Genomic DNA, 20,052 nt, shown 5'->3' with positions numbered 1-20,052 from the left:
AACAGGGTGGCCAAGGAAGCCTTCCTCAGGTTACGTTTGAAGGAGTGAGGCATGTGGACATGGAAGGATAGAGTTCCAGGCTCAGGGGGAGGCAAGGGCAAAGGCTCCCAGGTGGGCTCCTACCTGGTCTGTTCAGTAAGCCCAACGGCTGGAGTGGAGTGAGCAAGGCGAGAGAGGTCAGACAGGTAACAGGGGCCCAGGGTGCAGAGGACCTTGTAGGCATCGTATGGGCTTTGGCTTTTTATGCTGGGGGAATTGAGAAGCCATTGGAGCGTTGGGGGACAAAGGAGTGACGAGATCAAATTATAACTACTGTAGGGGACCAGGGTGGAAGCTGAGAGACCAGTTAGGAGGTTAGAAGTGATGAGGACTTATTAGATTGTGGATAATTGGGAAAGTGAAAACTCTGAGGAACAGAACTGGGGGAAGGAGGGCTAGTTAGGTCAATGGTTTCCTTAGGGATAGGTTAGGTTTGAGATGCGTACTCAACGTTAAGCAGTGGTTGGAATTCAAGAGACAGACCTAGACCGAATCATCAGCCTCTAGATGGTCCTCAAAGGCTTTAGACTCCATGAGTTCACCAAGGGTGTGAGGAGAGATAAAGAGCACCAAGTGCTGGGATGCTCCAGTGTGAAAAGTTTGGAAAATGTGGAGGAGCCCACCAAAAAGAGTAAAAAGGAAACACCAGTGAGGTGGGAAGAAAAGTGAGATTTGGGTTCCTGGGAGACCCTTGAGGGTAAGTGAGTTAAAATGAGGACTGAGAACTGACCACTGGATTTAGCAACGTGCAGGTCTTCTGTGACCCCAACCACAGCTTTTCAGTGAAATAGTGGAGGCAAAAAACCCTCTGAAATGAAAGTGAGAAGGGAGTTGGAGAGGAAGCGTGCAGGAAACTCAGGAGTTTCACTATAAAGAGGAACATAGGAATGGAATAAACTATAAGAAGTAAGTTAGGAGAAATTTGTTCCATTTTAAGATCAAAGAATAATGACATGTTTACAGGGAGGTGGAAACAACTCAGCAGAGGAAAAATGGATGAGAAAGAAGTGAGATTGCCGCAACAGTCTTCTTGTTAGAAGGGAGAAGATGGGATCAAAGGGGAGGGAGTGGTCTTGGAACCAGTATCAGGAGGGAGGGAAACATCTGTATTTGAGTACAGATGCTGGCAGGGGATATGGCACAAATAATATAGTGGGAGCTTAATGAGCATTCACTGCAATTGCTTCTGCTTTCTCAGTGTCATAAATTGCTTTGGACTAAACTACGTATTTTCAGTTCTTTGCTAATCATATGATTATATGATCTGGAACATCAAGCCTAGTCAACAGAAAACTATTAGAAGCAATGGAAGAATTTAGTAAGAAGACTGGCTTATTAAAAAGATGAAATAGAGAATCCGTAACTTTCCTGTATAAATAAAAAGTTAGCGAAATAATATACAATAATTTTCCATCTATAACATGAACAAAATATAAAGTATTTGAAATCTCGACATTTTAAAACCTGAGTGATACCAAAAATACCTGCAAAAATAGAGAGAAACATTATTTTTAGATAGGAATACAGTACCTTAAAGATGTTAAATTTTCCTCTACTAAAACATAAGTTTAAGTTATTCACAACTAAAATACTAACTGTATATATTTGAAATGTGACAAAATGATACCAGGTTTACCTGGAATAAAATAAACCTGAAAAAAACTGTAAAATTCTGACAGTAAAGAGTTATGAGGGGTTAAATATTCTCATATATTAAAATACAATATTACAATCATTAGTATTGGCACAATAAATGGATGAACAAAAAATTAGAATAAATATTCCCAAAAGAGATCCCAGTATACAAGGGCATTAGATAAATGTTTAAGGTGGCATTTCAAGTCACTGTTTAAAATACGATTCACTGTGTAAATAATAATAAAGTAATAGGGGACTTCCCTGGTGGCGCAGTGTTTAAGAAACCACCTGCCGATGCAGGGGACACGGGTTCAAGCCCTGGCCTGGGAAGATCCCACATGCCGCAGAGCAGTTAAGCCCGTGCTCCGCAACAAGAGAAGCCACTGCAGTGAGAAGCCCGCACACCGCAACGAAGAGTAGCCCCTGCTCGCCACAACTAGAGAAAGCCCGCATGCATCAACGAGGACCCAACACAGCCAAAAATAAATAAATAAATAAGTTAAATTAAAATGAATAAATAAAGTAATAGGCAAACCACTTGAAATATGATAAACTAGATTCCCTATCCCACTCTTTACAGAAAAAAGTGCATTACAGGTGGATCAAAGATTTAATGTAAAAACTAAATCTAAAACGTTCTGGATGTATGGGTACTAAAAAAAAAGAAAATCTTGGGATCGGAAACCCAGAACCCAGACCCAAACCCAAACCCAGAATTTTAGTTTCTTTAAAATTACTACACAGAAGTGAGAAAGTTCTGTATGACCAAGAAAATATTAACCAAATTAAATGACATGGACAAATATGGAAGAAACTATGCAATTCACATGACCAGGAATTAATTCCCTTAATTTCCAGAAATCTTATTGTAAATCAGTAAAAAAATAAGAAAAGGTCACCTAATAGAAATATAGACAAAAAATACGAAGAGGTGATTCAAAGGAAAAGAAATACAAATGGCCAATGAACATATGAAAAAATACTTGAACTCACTATTAGATAAATAAATGCCAATAAAGACAAAATGCAACTTTTCACGTTAAATTCACATACTTTAAAATGCACCCACAGTCTGACTTTATGAATTAAAGCAAAAAGTAAAATGTTAAAAGTATTAAAGTTGAACAAAACTAGAAGGATTTTCTAACTGGGAGAGTATACCACAGTTCACTTAGTTTTATAAAAGATATTGTCAATCTAACACGTAATGTTTTCTTTTCCCCCTCATTTTTCCCCCGTTGTTGGTGTGTGAATGAACTTTAAGAAACCAAAACAAAGGGAAGGACTTCAAGGTTTCATGTCTGGGATAGTTATCATTTATCAATCTCCAGTTGTGCCCTATGCCTAGAGGCAGGTAGGAAGGGAAGGGCCAGCCTAATACACAGGCACATCTAGAGGTTAAAGAGAGGAAGGGTGCTGGCACAGTTGCAAGGCCTCAGGGCCTGGGAAGGGAATATAAATGAGTGAAGCTGACCCAGTCAGGACCTCGGCAAGCTGGTCGCCTGTCAAAGAAGCAGTTGTTACTCAGCTCCAGAATTTACAGGCAGCATTGCTAGATCTTCCAGAGGAAGCATATTTATATCTAAAATTTTCCAGTTTTAAAACGTTGACATTTTATTCTAAAATTTTAAAATAATTTGTGTGCCAAACAAACCTATCCAGAAGCCAGGCTTGGTTCTCGAGCCGTCACTCTAGAACTGCTGCTCTGAAGTCTCCCCCGCTGGCGCCACCAGTTACTGAGTAGGTGACTCTGGGGCAAGATTCTTGAACTTCCCCAAATTTGTCTCACTGATGTTTTCTGATCTGTAAAATAGGAATCATAGTAGTATTTAACTTTTTAAAAAAATCCTGAGGATTTTCATGCAAGTAGCGCTTACAGGAAGTGCTCCAGTCTCAGTATAATAATAACAGCAACTGTTTGCAGACCGCATTCTTTGGGAGGAAAAACTCCTGACATGCTCCAAGGCCTGGCCTGAGACTGGTAGGGCTGGTGCCCACACCCAGCAGATCCTGGCCGCAGGGATTCTTCACATTGACTAAAGTTCTGACTCTGCCCGCAAGTGTAAGCTTCCCTGGGGATACTGCTGTGTGAAGTGTAAATACAGAAAAATGTGGCAGTGTTTGCACTGAAATTGGTCGTTGTTTATTTTAAAGTATCTATAAATACCATCGTCTTTTCGTCTCATGAGTTCCCAGGATATAAAATATTGATTTTCTAAATACAATCAGAGCTGTTGAGGAGATTATTTTTCCAACTGCAGGAATAGAGAGTCCTGTTTACATTATTATTGCCAGGAAAAGGATCATTTGCCCCGGTGTAAAGAATTCGGAGTTGATCTAAAATTAACTAATGTTAACTGGGGGAAAAAAAAACTTCCATAATTCAGGAGAGCTGGAATACCTTCCTAAATCATGTGTGACCATACGCACATAATTCCTCAGTGCTAGTTATCTGTAAAATGGTCATATGTCTTATGGCCATTCTTTTTAACTAATTGGACTTCTAGGCATATCAGTGAATAATCCAGTTAGTTCTCCCCACCCCACCCCAAAATGGTTTCCTTCTCTATATGACACAGGCATATAATAACATCTCTCGAGTTACATGATGTCTTTCTTTGTAATAAGTTTAAATCATTTTCACACATTATCATTCATCTAAGGAACAGAGTTCACCCTATATAAATAGTGAAATGCTTTATAAACAAGTGTTTTATTTAATGTTAAGCATTCTCCAATCCTCGCTAATGTTCCAAGGAATGTTCCTGGCAAAAATGGTTACTCTTCTAGTATTTGCAAAATAAACAGCTCACATAGCCCCACCGAGGCGGGATCCCTCTGGGTCCCACGTGGGTGGGGCTATGTCATCCACCTTATTTCCTATTCCCTAGATAGGTCAGAAAACTGTTATCAGACCTCAGATACTGTAATTACCATTATTTTATTCCTTCTGTCAATGCCTTCGTATCCCAAGGGGAAAGGAAAAGGAATTTGAACCGATTCTTAATCATTTTTTGCTTCCTGTGGTCCAAGACTGATGTTTCAAAATGATGAAATCAGCCAGAGAAAAACTGGCTAACTGAAAAACCAAACCTCACCGCAGAGAGAATGCATACTAGGCATCTGTTTTTGATGCTGCATAATTTCCTTTTTTCTAAAGCTGTGGATTCAATTAATCAAATATGAGTCCCCTTCTTAGATTTTGTCTTAGAATCTGAAATGTGTCCGTGCGTGTAAAAGTGGTTAAGTTGTCCTTAAGACCTAAGATTTCAACTGCTGTTTTTCCAAGTACAATTGGCATTTTTCCCCAGTGTGAGGAATTTGAAATCAGAGCTCTCAGTCAGACTATAGTTACCTGCAGAGAAGGGTGAGCTGGGGCCCTGAGGAGTTGCCACGGGAGTCTTCAGGCTGGGCTCTGAAAACAAACCTTTACCGAAGGGCAAAGCAGAGAGGAAGTGGCTGGAGCCCACAAAAGAGAGTTCGCAGGGCAGGACCATGGCCACTGTTTTGTCACTGGGGCTTTGACTAGGGACAGCTTTCAACCTGTTACACTGACTTCTTTGGGGTCATTCTCTACAGGTCCGTTTTGACCTGCTGTTTCCTCCTTGCCTGGAAAAGCCAGGATCTGGGTAGATGGAGCGTTCTCAGATGGGGGAGACTGCTTTATGCAGAAACGTGTGGCCTTCAGTCCTGGAGGAATGCCGGACCACCCCAAACCTCCCACCTTCAGGAAGATCACTGCTTCTCTGGAAGAGGCACTCCTGGGAGGGCGGGGAACGTACTGACCTGGGTGTCATTAGTCACCTGAAGGTCCTGCGAAATGCAAATAACATGTTTCAGGCCAGTGGCACGCCAGTTGTTCTACCTAAACCACCTTCTTTTACTGGGGAGCTGGGTCATCTTAAAGGAAAGCAAGTACCTGCGAGCTAAGGTGGCTCAGAATCTGGAAAGGATGAAATATAAATAGTACCTATAGGTTTCACTGTTTGCTTCACTGCACTTCAAGCACGGATACAGATGTTGCCAGGTTGACGATCTGGAACATTTTACAGTTTAATTATGAGATTCTATTGGGTAAGACAGAGGGGGAACAGCCCCCATCTATTTCTCTGTAAGAGTTAGTGTACAATTCTGAAAATAAGAGGAAGAGAAGGGTCTTTGTGGGCAGTCAGGCGGGCTGAGCTGGGGTGGCTGTACCCCATTCCGTGGTCAGAGTCGGCAGAGAGGAGCCAGAGGCTGGGGGAGCAGCATCTCCGCAGGACGACTCCTCTATGGAAGCACCCTAAAGAATGTTCCCTTTCTTTGCGCCTGCCCCTGGCCCCTCCCCTTGCTCCAGCCATGCTTGCCCTGTCTCTGCTCCCTCTGAGATGCTAAGTTTCTTTCCCCTACGGCCTTTGCTCCAGCAGTTCCCTAGGCCTGGAGGCCCCTCCCCCAATCTTTGCCAGCACTCCACACACGTTGTCAGCTCTGCAGACGCCTTCCTCCCCAGCCTAAGAAACCCTTGCCCTTCACTTTCCATCCCATTATCTAGTTTCACATTCTTTGTAGCTCTTATCACCATCCCAGTGTATCTTGTTTGTTTATTGTCTGTCTCCCCAGCAGGGCCCTTGTCTGGTTTCTGGGCTGAATACCACCCAATGCCCAAAACAGTGCCTGACACACAGTGGGTACTGATCCATATTTAGTAAATGAGTCATACCAAAATGGTGTAATTTATCCTTTGACGTATAAATATATGGGAGTAGAAAGGCACTCATTCAGAACTAGTTCCATTCTGATACACCGTATTTTAGGGCCTGTTAAATTCCATCAGGACAGTCTAGCAGGAAGAATGAACTCCTGCCCGGGTAATAAGTAATTACATTGGCTTTCTCCTTTAGCCATACTTTGTCAAAGCGAGAGTGGCAACAGATGGCAGTGGAGTCTAGTCCTGGTGGTGACAGTAAAGGAAATAAGATCTAGAGTTATATTCTCATGGAAAAAATTCCAGAATGATATGTGGTGACCACATCAGTCAGCTAAAAATCCTAGCCTCTAAAGGACAGTTTTTTCCCCTCAGGTGTTTCTGAGTATAATCATCTCCCTCCTGCAAATGCCATAAATTCGGTGGGTTTTGTGTTACCGTTTTTTTTTAATGTGGTCTCATGTCCAAATGGAACCACTTTGGTATCATTATTCAGACCACGCTAAAAAGGAGCCGTCACTCTGTTTTGGTTAAGGTCTTCCAGTGGGTAGTATGACTCTTGATTTCTGCCTCGTTTAAAGCAGGGGACAGCCCAGGAGAAGGAGGAGAGCGATGCTGACCTGGCTGCCACTCAGAGCCCCGGCGTTCAGGAATGGCTGGCTCAAGCTCGGACCGCGTGGACCCAACAGCGACAGAGCAGCCTCCAGCAACAAAAAGTAACACACTTCCTGACCTTCTCCCCTGCAGATAGACCAGACAAACACCTTGAGAGAAATGTTTTAGAAGGACAAGTTCCTTCTGTACTAAAGATAGAATGCCCCTTTATCTTCTCTTTGGACAGAAGCAGGACCTGGCTGTTTCCTTTCCATGTACTTACTTGTGACCACTGGAATGACTGGTCATTTTAAAGTCGGTTCTCAAAGAAAAGCTTGTGCTTCGTTTTAAAACAGTGTAACTCAATTATAATCTGCCCTCTATTTCTAGTCTTGCCTCTATTATAAATAATAAAAACCTCAGAAAGGCCTCTGAGAATTGGTAAATGTCTGAGTTACATGTTTTTAAAAGAAATGAAATTTGCTTTCAGCTCTCAAGTAGATACCATCACAAAATAGGATTGCAAGTTACTGCCAGGTGAAACAAATGAGCTTTGATGACTGAGAAGGATTGCTCATTTATATCTTAACTTTATGGAGAGGGCATATTAAAATATTTTATCAAAGAGTAGAGACATTTATTATAAATAATGAAAAAGTAAAACTGAGTCCATTGATGATCCAATTTATCAAGTGAATGGGAAATTGAAGAGCTGTTGCTCTCAAGGATCTCTTTCAGTTAGAACAAGGCAGTATGGATTTTTGAAAAGTGAAAGTGCATTTTGTACCACTTGGGGGCACCATTGCCCAGCAAAAGTTTCTTTTCTCATTGATTTTTTTTTTTTTTTTCTCAAGATTATTCAGAGATTATCTTTTATCAAAGCCAAAGAAAGCTACAGAAGACTTGGAGACATGTCTGAACAGTTACCTAAACCACACCTTTTGTGTAATGTGCAAACTTAAAAACTTACTACCAAAGTTCTCTGAGAATTTTCTAGACATAGAGCTGTGATTGTAGACAATAATCATAAAGTAACAAAGATGTTTTTATTTGTCCTTTTCCTTGAGCAGGAGTTGGAACAGGAATTAGCAGAGCAGAAGAGCCTCCTCCAGTCAGTAGCCAGTCTTGGAGAGGAAATTCTAACCCAGCACTCAGCTGCAGAGACCTCTGGTGGTGTTGGGTAGGTTTCTTTCGTTCTTTTTTTTTTTAATTCACTAGTTTGTTTTATTTTTTTAGATTCCGTGTTTAAGTGATATCATACAGTATTTGTCTTTCTCCGTCTGACTTATTTCACTAAGCATAATACCCTCCAAGTCTATCCATGTTGTTGCAAGTGGAAAATTTTTCATTCTTTTTTATGGCTGAGTAATATTCCATTGTATATATGTACCACATCTTCTTTATCCATTCATCTGTTGATGGACGCTTAGGTTGCTTCCATATCTTGGCTACTGTGAATAATGCTGCCATGAACATTGGGGTGCGTGTATCTTTTCGAATTAGAGTTTTTATTTTCTTCAAATAGATACCCAGGAGTGGAATTGCTGGAACTTATGACAGTTTTATTTTTAGTTTTTTGAGGAACCTCCATACTGTTTTCCACAGTGACTGCACCAATTTACATTCCCACCAACAGTGTACAACAGTTCCCTTTGCTTCACATCCTTGCCAACATTTGTTATTTGTGGTCTTTTTGATGATAGCCATTCTGACAGGTGTGAGGTGATACCTAATTGTGGTTTTGATTTACATTTCTCTGATGACAGCTTCCCGTTCTCTTCTTGTCGCTGTTTTCCTAACATTTGAAGAAATGGAAGCATCTCACTCAAAATTTTATTTTGAACATCTGCAAAAATTTAATCATTTTGTTTTCACTTTATGATGTTACATTTACTTGCATTTTGAACATTTGGTTGTGCAGCATGAGTATAGCTAGTAGTTATAATGGCTAACTTGCTTACCCTCTTTCCACTACGCTTAGCATTTCTGTCTATAGAAGATGCTAAGTTCATTTTTAAAATCGAATAAGACATGCATTATAAAATTAGATTCATGATGTTTCTAACTGAATAATTATATCTAACTGCAAAACATTTTCCCTACCAGAGCTAATCTTCCCCTAATATCATTCTGAAAAACAAATGTATGTGCCTTCTAAGTATCTTGAGTTTTCTTGATGATCTGTTTCTACAGTTTCTATATATAAAGTCATTGAGCTTTGAGTCCTGGTTTGGAGTAGAGACTGAAAGTCTTTTACACAGGAAAGTAAAGTGTTGAAGAAAAATTAAGGAAAGTGGAGAATTTTCAGGTTGAAGATTCTGATTTAAAAGGTAGGAAGGAAAATAAACTGAAGAAGAGTGGAAGTGTCCCTGTATTTTGAGGCAGGTCTGGGTTTTATTCCAGTTCTGTATTTGTCACCATGGAAAAGTAACTCAACTCTGAGACTTTGTTTGCTTATCAATAGAATTAGAGTAATAATTGACTACCATCATCACAGAAGGGCTGTGCTGTGAACATTGTGAATGTCAACTGAAAGGATATATAGGAGAAGTATCTTTAAAATCTAAAACATTAAAAAAAAAACTTTCAGCGAAACCTCTGTGTTCATGCAATGCTAACGGTTGAAATTTAGCAGAATCCTTTGACAACCATCATGCGTCAAAGAGCTTTAACTCCATGGCCTCCAATGTTTTCATTTCTGAACATTTGTTTGGAGGAACTACATGGTATAAAGATGACTTTTGAAATATTATTTATAATACCAAATAATTAAAAAGACAGAAATGCCTATTAGTAAAAAAAAAAAAGGCCTAAGAAAAATTTTATGCCTATATAATCTTAACAAAAAATTATGTAACAATATCAGAAAATGTATATGTGGTCCTAAGTAAAAAATGTGATATAAAATTGAATGTATAGTACATGTATGAGTAAGAACCAGAGTAGATGTGGATGATCAAAAGTAACTTTGGCGAGGGTAGATTTGGAGATTTTTCTTTCCTTTTTTTTAAGGTTATTCAGTTTGACATAAAGTTGCTGACATATGACATGCGTGTTGACTATATATGTATATACATATAAGAAATAGGAAGATATTCAAGGAAAGACAAACAAAACAAAAAGCAGTAAAAATATTGATACAACTAATAAATATCAATTTAAAAGAATAGGAATGAATGCATACAATAGGAATGAATAACATCTACGGTCAGGAATTCCATTAAAATAACCCTAATACTGTACACATTGTGTTAAAATATAATGGGGTTTTAAAAGTCTCTGTTGTCCTCAGGCTTAAAAATGCTGATAAGGCCATAAACATGTGTCTGTATAAATCTAAAACGAGGAACGCTGTTTCGACTCTGAGTAGAGACTTGCCTTCACTTTGCATTTTCTTTTGTTCCCAGTTCTTCTAAGATGTTTATTCATCCCTCATAGTTTTCTGAATATTTTTGCCAAACTCTGTTTTTACAAAGAACCCATCCACACATTGCCTCCTCATTGTATGTAGAGTCACGAAAAGCAGCGGTAGGAATATTCTGCAACTTTCTTGCCATGATTTCCTTTTCTTTCCTTGGCCTTTAGCTTTGGAAAGGAGCCAAATGAAAGACAAACAGCTATAAATTGCGCGTTCAAATATAAAAATATTTTAAAGAGAAATTTGCAGTGCAGTACTGGCTTTCTGTAGAACATTTACTCCAAATACTTATAAACTCTTTAATTTTTATACAAAATCTTTAGAAAAATCTCCTTTAAATCTAGTTGATGACAGAGCAGCCATGCCTTTCAAGCCTTTAGGTAAATACACCAAGCAAACAAACAACCATAAATTAAACGCTATCCAGAAGTCAAAAGAAAAATATATGTATATATTTTTAAAAGAACAGAATAACGTTGCTAGGGAAAAACTTTATATATTCAGCCTTCAGCATATTAGCTGATTTTCTAAGACTATCAAGTGTGAATTGGTTTATGTCAGAAAATCCCTGTGGGACGGGCATGGTTTGCTTCATGGCTACAAATTTAATAAATAAAGAATAAGTACTATGTGACGTACGGGAGAATTGATGGAGGAGTCCTTCCAAGATCACTAAGGAAACTCAACTGGAAATTAATTGATATAAATATCAAAGGAAAAGAAGGATATTTTCTATGGGAAACGAAAAGCTGTGTTCTTATTTAAGACTAATTTGCTGGTGGCATTATATATGTGTCAATGCTTAAACATAAGAATATATACATATTAAACATCCCCAGGACGTTGTTTTTTTTTTTCCTTTTTTGGCCACACGGCTTGCAGGATCTTAGCTCCCTGACCAGGGATTGCACCCAAGCCCTTTGCACTGAAAGCGGAGTCCTAACCACTGGACCGCCAGGGAATTCCCAAATATCCCCAGGTTTTATACTAAATTGTTATGCAAATATAAATGAATTAAAAGTGATGCACTGCAGTCCACCACCCCAAAAAACAGCACAATAAAGAAATTTAATTTCAGAAGAATTTTAAAACTTGTTTTTTATTAAAAATGCTTTTTAAAAAGCAGAAAAATCCTTAGGGAATTCCTTGGCAGTCCAGTGGTTAGGACTCTGTACTCTCACTGCCGAGGGCCCAGGTTTGATCCCTGGTCAGGGAACTAAGATCCCACAAGCCGTGGGATGAGGCCAAAGGGAAAAAAAAAAAAAAAAAGGCAGAAAAATCCAGAGACTAAGATAACAAACAAAATTAGAGGTATCAATTTTATGTTGATATTTTTTCAGTCAGCATTACTTTTTTAGAGCAATCCATGTTGATACATACAGATCTAGTTTTTTCATTTTAACTGCTTAACAGTATTTTAACTTGTAACAGTAACAACTTACCCATTTTCCTATTGATGGGCCTTTATATTGTTGCCATTTTTTTTTGTTTGTTTTTTTGCTATTACTAGCATTGTTGAACTTAACCTCTTACATGTCTTTAGGTGTGCAGGTGAGAAAGATTCTGTTATATCCTAGAAGTGCTGCATCACAGCCTTATAGATAATTTTTTAAGGTTTACTTCAACAGACCTACCTAAAGAAGCTATTGTATTGAATGCTTATTCTGAAAAGAATTGGCTTTGGGGTAGTATATAGTATTATTCTGCCAATGAACTGGTTATTTTTTTTTCTTCACTTGAACAAAAGTTTCCATCAAAGTAATAGTAATGGCTATCTAGTATGGCTTTCGGCTGACATGGTTCTAGTTAGGACTTCAAAACCCCTGACAAACTAGGACCTATTGGAACTTGGGTCCCCCAGATTCTTATCATTGCCATTACCATTATCATTAGGCCCCGTTGATTGAGTGGCTGTTTTTGACCAGATAGGGTCATAGGCATTATGCATATCTTCTCTAAATTTAATTCTCATACTTCTGCAAGATAGGTACTATCTTCATTTTAAAGATGAGAAGATTGGACTCCCCTGGCGATCCAATGGTTAAGACTCCACGCTTCCAGTGCAGGGGGCCGGGGTTCGATCCCTGGTCGGTGAACTAAGATCCCACGTGCCGCACGGCACAGCCAAAAGGATAAAAAAATAAAGATGAGGAAATTGAGGCTCTGAGAAGTGAAGTGACTTACTCAAAGTCACAAATCTAACGTGCTGGAACAGGGAACCCAGATCTGTCTCACCCCCAGAGCCATAGTCTCAGATGCTACCTTATGCCTCTCTTTAAGGATGACCCTTCCACATTCTGTACTCCTATTGCATGTCCTGAAACCTGTTCTGTAGTATTTTCCTTGGACTCAGGGTGAAAACTCTCAATAGACGAGGCAGCATTTTTAGGGCTTTTGAATTAGTTTGTGGGCTGTTTGTCAAAGGATACAAATCTTATCGTCTACTTTCTGGTTCTAAAAGTTACGATTATTTTTATCTTTAATGCTGAGCTATTTTCAGTGTATTTTTTTAATTATTGTGCTCATGGTTCAATTATATGAGTAAGAATGTACTTGCTTTACTATTAGTCTCAAGTTTTCTATTTTAATTTATATTTTTAAAGTATAAGCTAATGACTGAAATAATCTGGTTCCAATTTTAGAAGCCAGATCTAGTACACATAATAAATTACCTAGAACTTATTGCCTTTTTACACACCTTGTAAACTTAGATTATTTATTCTTCTAATAGCGAAAAACCTGATGTGTTATCCCAGGAGTTGGGGATGGAAGGGCAGAAATCACCTGCTGAAGACCAGATGAGAATGAAATGGGAAAGCCTCCATCAGGAATTTAGCACCAAGCAGAAACTGCTTCAGAATGTTCTACAACACGAACAAGAGCAAGTGGTATCGAACATTTTGCTTTTACATATTAACTAATATAAAAGATGTACAGCTTATGCTATGGGAGTGAATATAACTGTGCAACAACCTGTATTTCATTATCAATTCCAAAATAAGACATAAAAAAATTACTCATCCTATACTCTTCTTAACAAGCCTGTTTCACATATCCCTTTATAATGATATGTGGAAGTTTATTTGACTTCTAGATACTGTTTTCCTCAGAGAAGATTAATATCGGATGACTCGTTAGCGTAAACCATTAAATTTCAAATGGACCCACCCTTTTTTCCCACAACTTTGAAAATTAAGGATGCAAATTAAGGATATACACATCCAGACCAAAAAAAAAAAAAAAAGCTACAAATTTGTCAGTAAGTTATCAAGTTATCTTATTGTCTTTTGCTACTTCCAGTATTTAATCATTTCAGAAGATCTTACTGGGAAACACACTGGGACCCCAGTGGAGCTAAAGGGAGGGGAATTCAGGGGTCAGTTACAGTGGTCACTGGCCCATCTGTAGGCTGGTTCCCAAGATGGGTGGGTACTTGTGATGTTGGACTTGGTTCCATCAAGCAAGCCAAATCCAGTGGAATTAAATATAGCAATAGAAGGTTCCAGATAGATAATAGCTATGAGTTCACCCTAAGCAGAAGCCTGAGAACAGCAGAGAGTCAGAGGGATTCACCCCTTAAGAGCTAGTCAGGGAAGCCTGTGATGCTCACCACAGCTGTGGCCCAGCAGGATGCTGGAGATAGAAGCCTAGCCCAGGTCCTGGGTCAGCCCTGCTCTGGCCGTCCCACCATGGAGGTATCATCAGAGCAAGTTCTAAGACCTTCACTGTGGATCTGGGGAAGCTGCTGTTTTCACTGCTCTGCTCCGGACTAGCTTAGGAGCTGGGAGAGGCTGACCCCGGAAGAGAAAGGGTATCAATAATTACAGAGGAGGGAAAGGCAGGAGCTGACAAAGCAGGCACTGTAGGGCAGGTACACCTTGCCAGGATCACCTGAAAGGGGGATGTCTAAAGGTGCCCCATCTGCTGAGAGCTGTGCATAAGTCATACAGAGCCATTCACCTCTGTCTCCGTTTACAGCCTCTTGTGGCATTCACACCTTCTCACTCCCTGGCCAGGGCCTTCTTTGCCTCTGTCCACAGGAACACCACCAGCTCTGGCCCTGGAGAATAGAAAGCCCTCCCTTTCCAGAGGCAGTTGTCTCGAAATCATACTCCACCCTGGCACACAGGGCCCTTATACCTTTTGCATGGACCTCCTACCTGTGTTTGAATGAATCCTTCTTCACACCCCTGATCAAACATTCCTCAGACTCATGGCTTGAGTTCTTGATTGCCGATGTAGATCTCCTGGACTTCAGAACAGCACTATTCATGTTATAGGATTTCCCCATTCCTTTGTCTATAAGTGGTATTTACAGTCCTAAATGGTGGACTGCAGCCTTTTCTGACTCTCCTAAGCCAGATAAATCTGGGATATTTCTGGTCACATTCCATGCTTACTTAATATTCTTCATTCGTGAAATGCCCGACCCCTGATTCTGCCTCTTGTCCATTCAGCTTAAACACTTGCATGAGTCACCCATCCAGCATTGTTGACCTGGACGTCTCCGCCATACTTGCTCTCATCTGGGAGAGCTGCTTTTTCTCTCAGTGCCCTGTCAGCACTTTCTTGTCTTTGGTGAGAAGAAGTGAGAGAAAAGTACAGGAAGAAGTAGTCCGGCTATGAGTTTCCAGAAAGAAAGGGAATGATCTATTAGGAACATATTTTGTGTTCTAGGTGTTAACATAACAATGCTGTGGTGAGGTTGACATTACCTCTCTTCGTAGATCAGTCAGCTAAGGCTTGGAGAGATTAGATAATTTCTCAGGGTCTTGTGACTAAGAAGAGGCCGAACTGGGATGGAGATGCAGGTCTGTTTAACTCAGAAGTCCCTCATTTTTCATGTTACCTTACTGACAATTTTGTACACTTGGATGATATACTTAACTAATCTCAAGTGTAAAAACAGGCACTTTTTTTTTTTTTTTTGCCTCAAGTTCATTAGGTCAAGAGGCATCAGTCTTTCAGAGCAATGTTTCTTTGTTCACTTCCACTGTATTTAGCATCTCTGCAGAACACCTGGCCTCAGGATGAGCTATGGCTTCTGCTCCTAGGAACCTGTAACCCAACTAAGGAAATACTTGAGACATTTCTGAAAAATTAAGCAGCTGGGGAGGCTCCATTAGCGGGAATTAAAAAGGAAACAAAAGTAAAAAAAAAAAAAAAAAAAAGTGGAAAGTAGAAGAGGTGTGGAATTTAAGGCAGTGGATTATAAAGAGATGCTGGGTGGTGAGCATCCAGCCACAGTGGGGAATGAGCCTGGCATGTTTAGAGGATAATGAGTTAATCAGCCTGAAAAGTAAGGACAAGATGAGGTATTCTAAAAAATTACAGGACACTGAGTTTGAGCAGAAACATCATTAAAACGTTTGAGTGCTAGGCCATATCATAGTCCTTAGTGGGGAGACATTGTGTTTGCCTAAAAGAGTTTAGGGGGGAAGTAAAGGAATCATGAAAGCAAAGGGATCAGTCTAGTTCTGGTATTTCGGCTGAATTATTTCATCATGGGTTGTGCTAAAACCAAGATTAAGTTGAGAGGAAGGCTATGATAAGAATTCAGGCATTTTTTTCCACTATTTTCTTTTCTCTCTTTCTTTTTTTCTCGGTCCATCAGGGAAACATTGCCATTGCTGAATCTGGTCATCATGTTTAGTGGACGTGGTGTGTTGTAAGGTGGTTTTTCTCCGGCAGAGGTTTCCAGAAACACAGTTTTTCCAGCATCCGCTTCAGTGTTCGTTTCTAAATGAGAACACCTGGATAGAGTACAACTGGTCCTAACTAAGCTCTCCTGTCTGCCTACAGCTTTACAGCAGGCCAAATCGGCTCCTGTCTGGCATGCCACTGTACAAAGGGGACGGACAGGCCCAGGATAAATCTGCGGTGACGTCTTTGCTGGATGGATTGAACCAGGCCTTCGAGGAGGTTTCAGCCCAGGTAGGGTGGTGCGCTTGGTCTGCTTGTGGATCTGGGACCCCAGGGGGTTGCTCCACCCCTGGGCGTGAGCTGTTGAGACCCAGCGCTAGTGATTAGCCCCGGAAAGGCAGAGCCACTGGACCCCAGCATCTCATCCTGGTATTTTTCTTTAATTCCTCAAAACACTGTAATTAATCCTTTGTTCCTTCCTTTTTTTCTCAGGGTGGAGGGACAAAGAGGCAGAACACTGACTTGGAACAGAAGTTATACGATGGGGTCTCGGCTACCTCTACTTGGCTGGATGATGTGGAGGATCGTTTATTTGCTGCCACAGCACTTTTACCAGCAGAGGCGGAAACTTGCCTCTTTAACCAAGAGGTAAGTTTGGCAGCCCGTGTCTGTGGGTGTATGACATTACACGGCACTTGAAATGCTGACACTGGATAATTAATGGTGCGTATAAAGAAGGTCAAGCGTAAAGCAGTTCTAGTAAGGGACAAATGAGGTGTATTTCCAAGCAGCATAATGCAGAAAAGAACTGCCTAAATATAAAAAGCTGTCAAAGATATTTATGTTTTGTATTTTTATTCTTTGTCTTGTGTATGTAGGAGGTGGAAAAAGCTGAGGACTCCGTAGGAACCCTGTTGAATATTGCAAAGCTTCCCCATATGAAACACAGACTAAAAATAAGAATTATGAATTTCTAAATGGCACTTTAGAAAACTCATCTTTTCACCAATTATTATATATTAGTATTAGCAAATGATGTAAAGTTTCTGAGGAAAATAACAGTAACTTGCCTAATATTTACAGAAGTGTATGAAGTGGTCCAACTTGCCTTAGATGTAATTATCACTGAGCAGTATGAGAGATATAGTGGACTTCCTATGAGGAAATGACTCGATCTGTATGTAAATTCATGGATCTAAACATTGAAATGTACTTTCTTGTCAACCCCAGACTCTTGCCAAAGATATTAAGGAAATGTCTGAAGAAATGGATAAGAACAAGAACTTGTTTTCCCAAGCCTTTCCAGAGAATGGTGATAACCGAGATGTTATTGAAGACACTTTGGGTTGTCTTTTGGGCAGGTTATCTTTGCTAGACTCAGTAGTAAATCAGCGATGTCATCAGATGAAGGAAAGACTTCAGCAAATACTAAATTTCCAGGTAAGACATTATCAGGAGATGTTTCACCATATTCCAGCTACCTTCAGCAATAAACAGGATCTTATCGAGGTATGATATAGACCTACCTATATACCTATCGAGGTATATAGATATAGACCTACCTTTTATATAGATATAGACCTACCTTTTTTTTCAAAGGTACAAAGGGCAAGAACATTACAGAAAAACAAGGGGATTGAACTCAAGGAATAGAAAACAAAGTTTGATGCTCCTAGAAGTGGAAGGTTGAGAAAATCAGCCAACCAAACTTAGGGCTGAATAGAACTTTAAATTCAACCAGTGAAGCTCATATATATGGCATATTATAATGATACTTTCCAGTTGATAAAACTGGAGTTTAAAACATAAGACCAAAGAAACATGCAGGAAGTAATAAAAAGCATCCTTTGGGAATACTTACATTCTAGTTGAATTTTATTTGTAGCGAACACAGAAGATTTATAAAATAGATTCATGTAATACATGTAATTAGGGCCAAGGGGTTGATGTAAAATTTTGATTTCCAAAAAAATACTGTAAAGTGTCAAATAAACATACCACTAGCCAGGAAATGTGGAATTTTCTAGATATTCATCTAGAGGGACAAATTATCATTGCCTTCCAGTAGTTTACATTCTTAAAACTATAAACTAAAATTATCACAAACATTTGTGTATCATTTCTCTACTCACAAGAAATCTTCACATGTATTATTGACATAATAATAATATTATGATTTTTATCACCTACTGCTGTATAACCTTAGCTGCTTCTCTGACCTAAGTATCCTCAACTATTAAACCATGCCCACAGTAACTACCTTTTAGGGCTTTGTGAGGACAAAATGAGTTAAAATGTGTAAAATACTTTAAACAGCGTCTGAACCATAGTAAGCGCTCAGCAAGTTTTGTTACTGTTGCTGCAATTAATAGTAGTATTTATGATAATAGATATAGGATCTAAAACCAGTGGAAAAGTTAAATTATTTCTCCAAGGTTATATAACCATCAAGAACTGGAGCCAGGATTTGACTCAAAGAATGTTTGTATATTTTATATTGTTAGGATGATGGCGGGGGAGTTGGAGAAAAGTAGACTTATTCAAGATATATTTGGAAGGCAGAATCAATAGGGGAGCGTCTGTTTGGATCTGGGCAACAAGAGAAAGGGGCACTGCTGAGGAACTCCAGGGACTCTGACGTGAGCATCTGGGGGGCGTTGGCTGACAGAAAAGACAGGTGGGAGCAGCAGTGCCATGGACCAAGGGGCAAGTCTGTGGCTTAGAAGAATGACCTGCATTGGATGCTTGCATTTGTATCTGTCATGCTGTGTAGTACACAGAGAGGAAAGAGCATTTTCCTTTCAGTTAGAAAACCTGGGGTTGATTATTTGGGTATTTGGTCTTGAATGCAAGATCTGATTGCATGTACATCTGTACATAGTATGTCTAAAATCAGCTAAACTGTTGTGCAGCTTATGGAAACTTGTTTCATTACCCTAAAATTCCTCTTGCATAAAATAACACACCGAGTTTTAATAGCATTCTAGTCAATTGGCCATGAATGAGGTGGGTTAAAAGTGCAAATGGGTGTATCACTGGGAGGCATGTTTCCCTTTTTCAAATTGCGTTCTCTATGCTAGTGTCTCTGGTACTTTTAAATTGTTATTGGTAAGCATAGCCAGTCTCAGAGTAAAAACTGAACTAAGCATGAATAATACTCTGGAACTTATTTTGGGTAGAGGATCAAGAGAAGAACAAGTAATCTTGAAATTCTCTTTCAATCATCTTCTCTATTTTTCTTCTGCCAACAAGTTTCTACTTGCTGGTGGCCAGCTCACAAACGAAAACTGACATTTCAAAATGTCTGTGCTCCAATTTAATTGAGAGAAGGGGTTCCAATGTTAATATAATTAAAAGTCAAGTCACAAACCATTTTATTTTACTTTGCACTGAGCACCTGGTATACTCTCAGTGCTCAGCGCTTATTGGAATGGTAGCCTTCATTTTCCAGTTAACTTTTTTTTGTGTGTGTGTTACGTGGGCCTCTCACTGTTGTGGCCTCTCCCGTTGCGGAGCACAGGCTCTGGACGCGCAGGCTCAGCGGCCACGGCTCACGGGCGCAGCCGCTCCGCGACATGTGGGATCTTACCAGACCGGGGCACGAACCCGTGTCCCCTGCATCGGCAGGCGGACTCTCAACCACTGGGCCACCAGGGAAGCCCCCAGTTAACTTTTGAGTATTAGCTCTTGCCAGACGCTAACGTTATCCTATACCCAACAATCTGGAAAATGGGTAGATGTTATGTAGAAGTGTGTTATCTACGTGGAACACAAGTTAATTATCACCTATTCTGTATTTTTAAAACTTTTATTCATAGACTTAAACCCAAATAAATTTCCGAGACATTTTTATAGTTGAATATTTTATTTAAAAAGTAAATAATGAAAGAATTTCTTATTGAATGAGCAGGGTAACACAAATGATTTTAAAACTTGAAACTTCCTGTTTCTCAAACAGCTAGAAGCCCACCTCTTTATGCCCTACAAGTAATTCCAGTAACTGTAAGAAAAAAATTGTGATATCTGTTATGTGTGT

General features: G+C 39.7%; 1 protein-coding gene across 19 annotated transcripts in view; it reads left to right on the top strand.

Annotated features, from left to right (window-relative positions):
* The window catches only part of SYNE1 (spectrin repeat containing nuclear envelope protein 1), a 453,644-nt gene that overhangs the window by 305,212 nt on the left and 128,380 nt on the right, over positions 1–20,052 (top strand). For 13 of the 19 annotated variants that reach the window (XM_029223419.1, XM_029223418.1, XM_029223413.1 and 10 more), the window contains 6 exons: positions 6,943–7,077; positions 8,026–8,135; positions 13,105–13,261; positions 16,176–16,307; positions 16,509–16,664; positions 17,247–17,456. In XM_029223419.1, coding sequence (XP_029079252.1) covers positions 6,943–7,077; positions 8,026–8,135; positions 13,105–13,261; positions 16,176–16,307; positions 16,509–16,664; positions 17,247–17,456 — 900 coding nt within the window. The other 6 variants (XM_029223412.1, XM_029223416.1, XM_029223414.1 and 3 more) reach the window with 4 other exon arrangements.

Source organism: Monodon monoceros, unplaced genomic scaffold (assembly GCF_005190385.1).
Source record: "Monodon monoceros isolate NGI ecotype Baffin Bay Population unplaced genomic scaffold, NGI_Narwhal_1 Super_Scaffold_15, whole genome shotgun sequence".
Taxonomy (NCBI): Eukaryota; Metazoa; Chordata; class Mammalia; order Artiodactyla; family Monodontidae; genus Monodon; species Monodon monoceros.
This window is presented reverse-complemented; position numbering and strand designations above follow the sequence as displayed.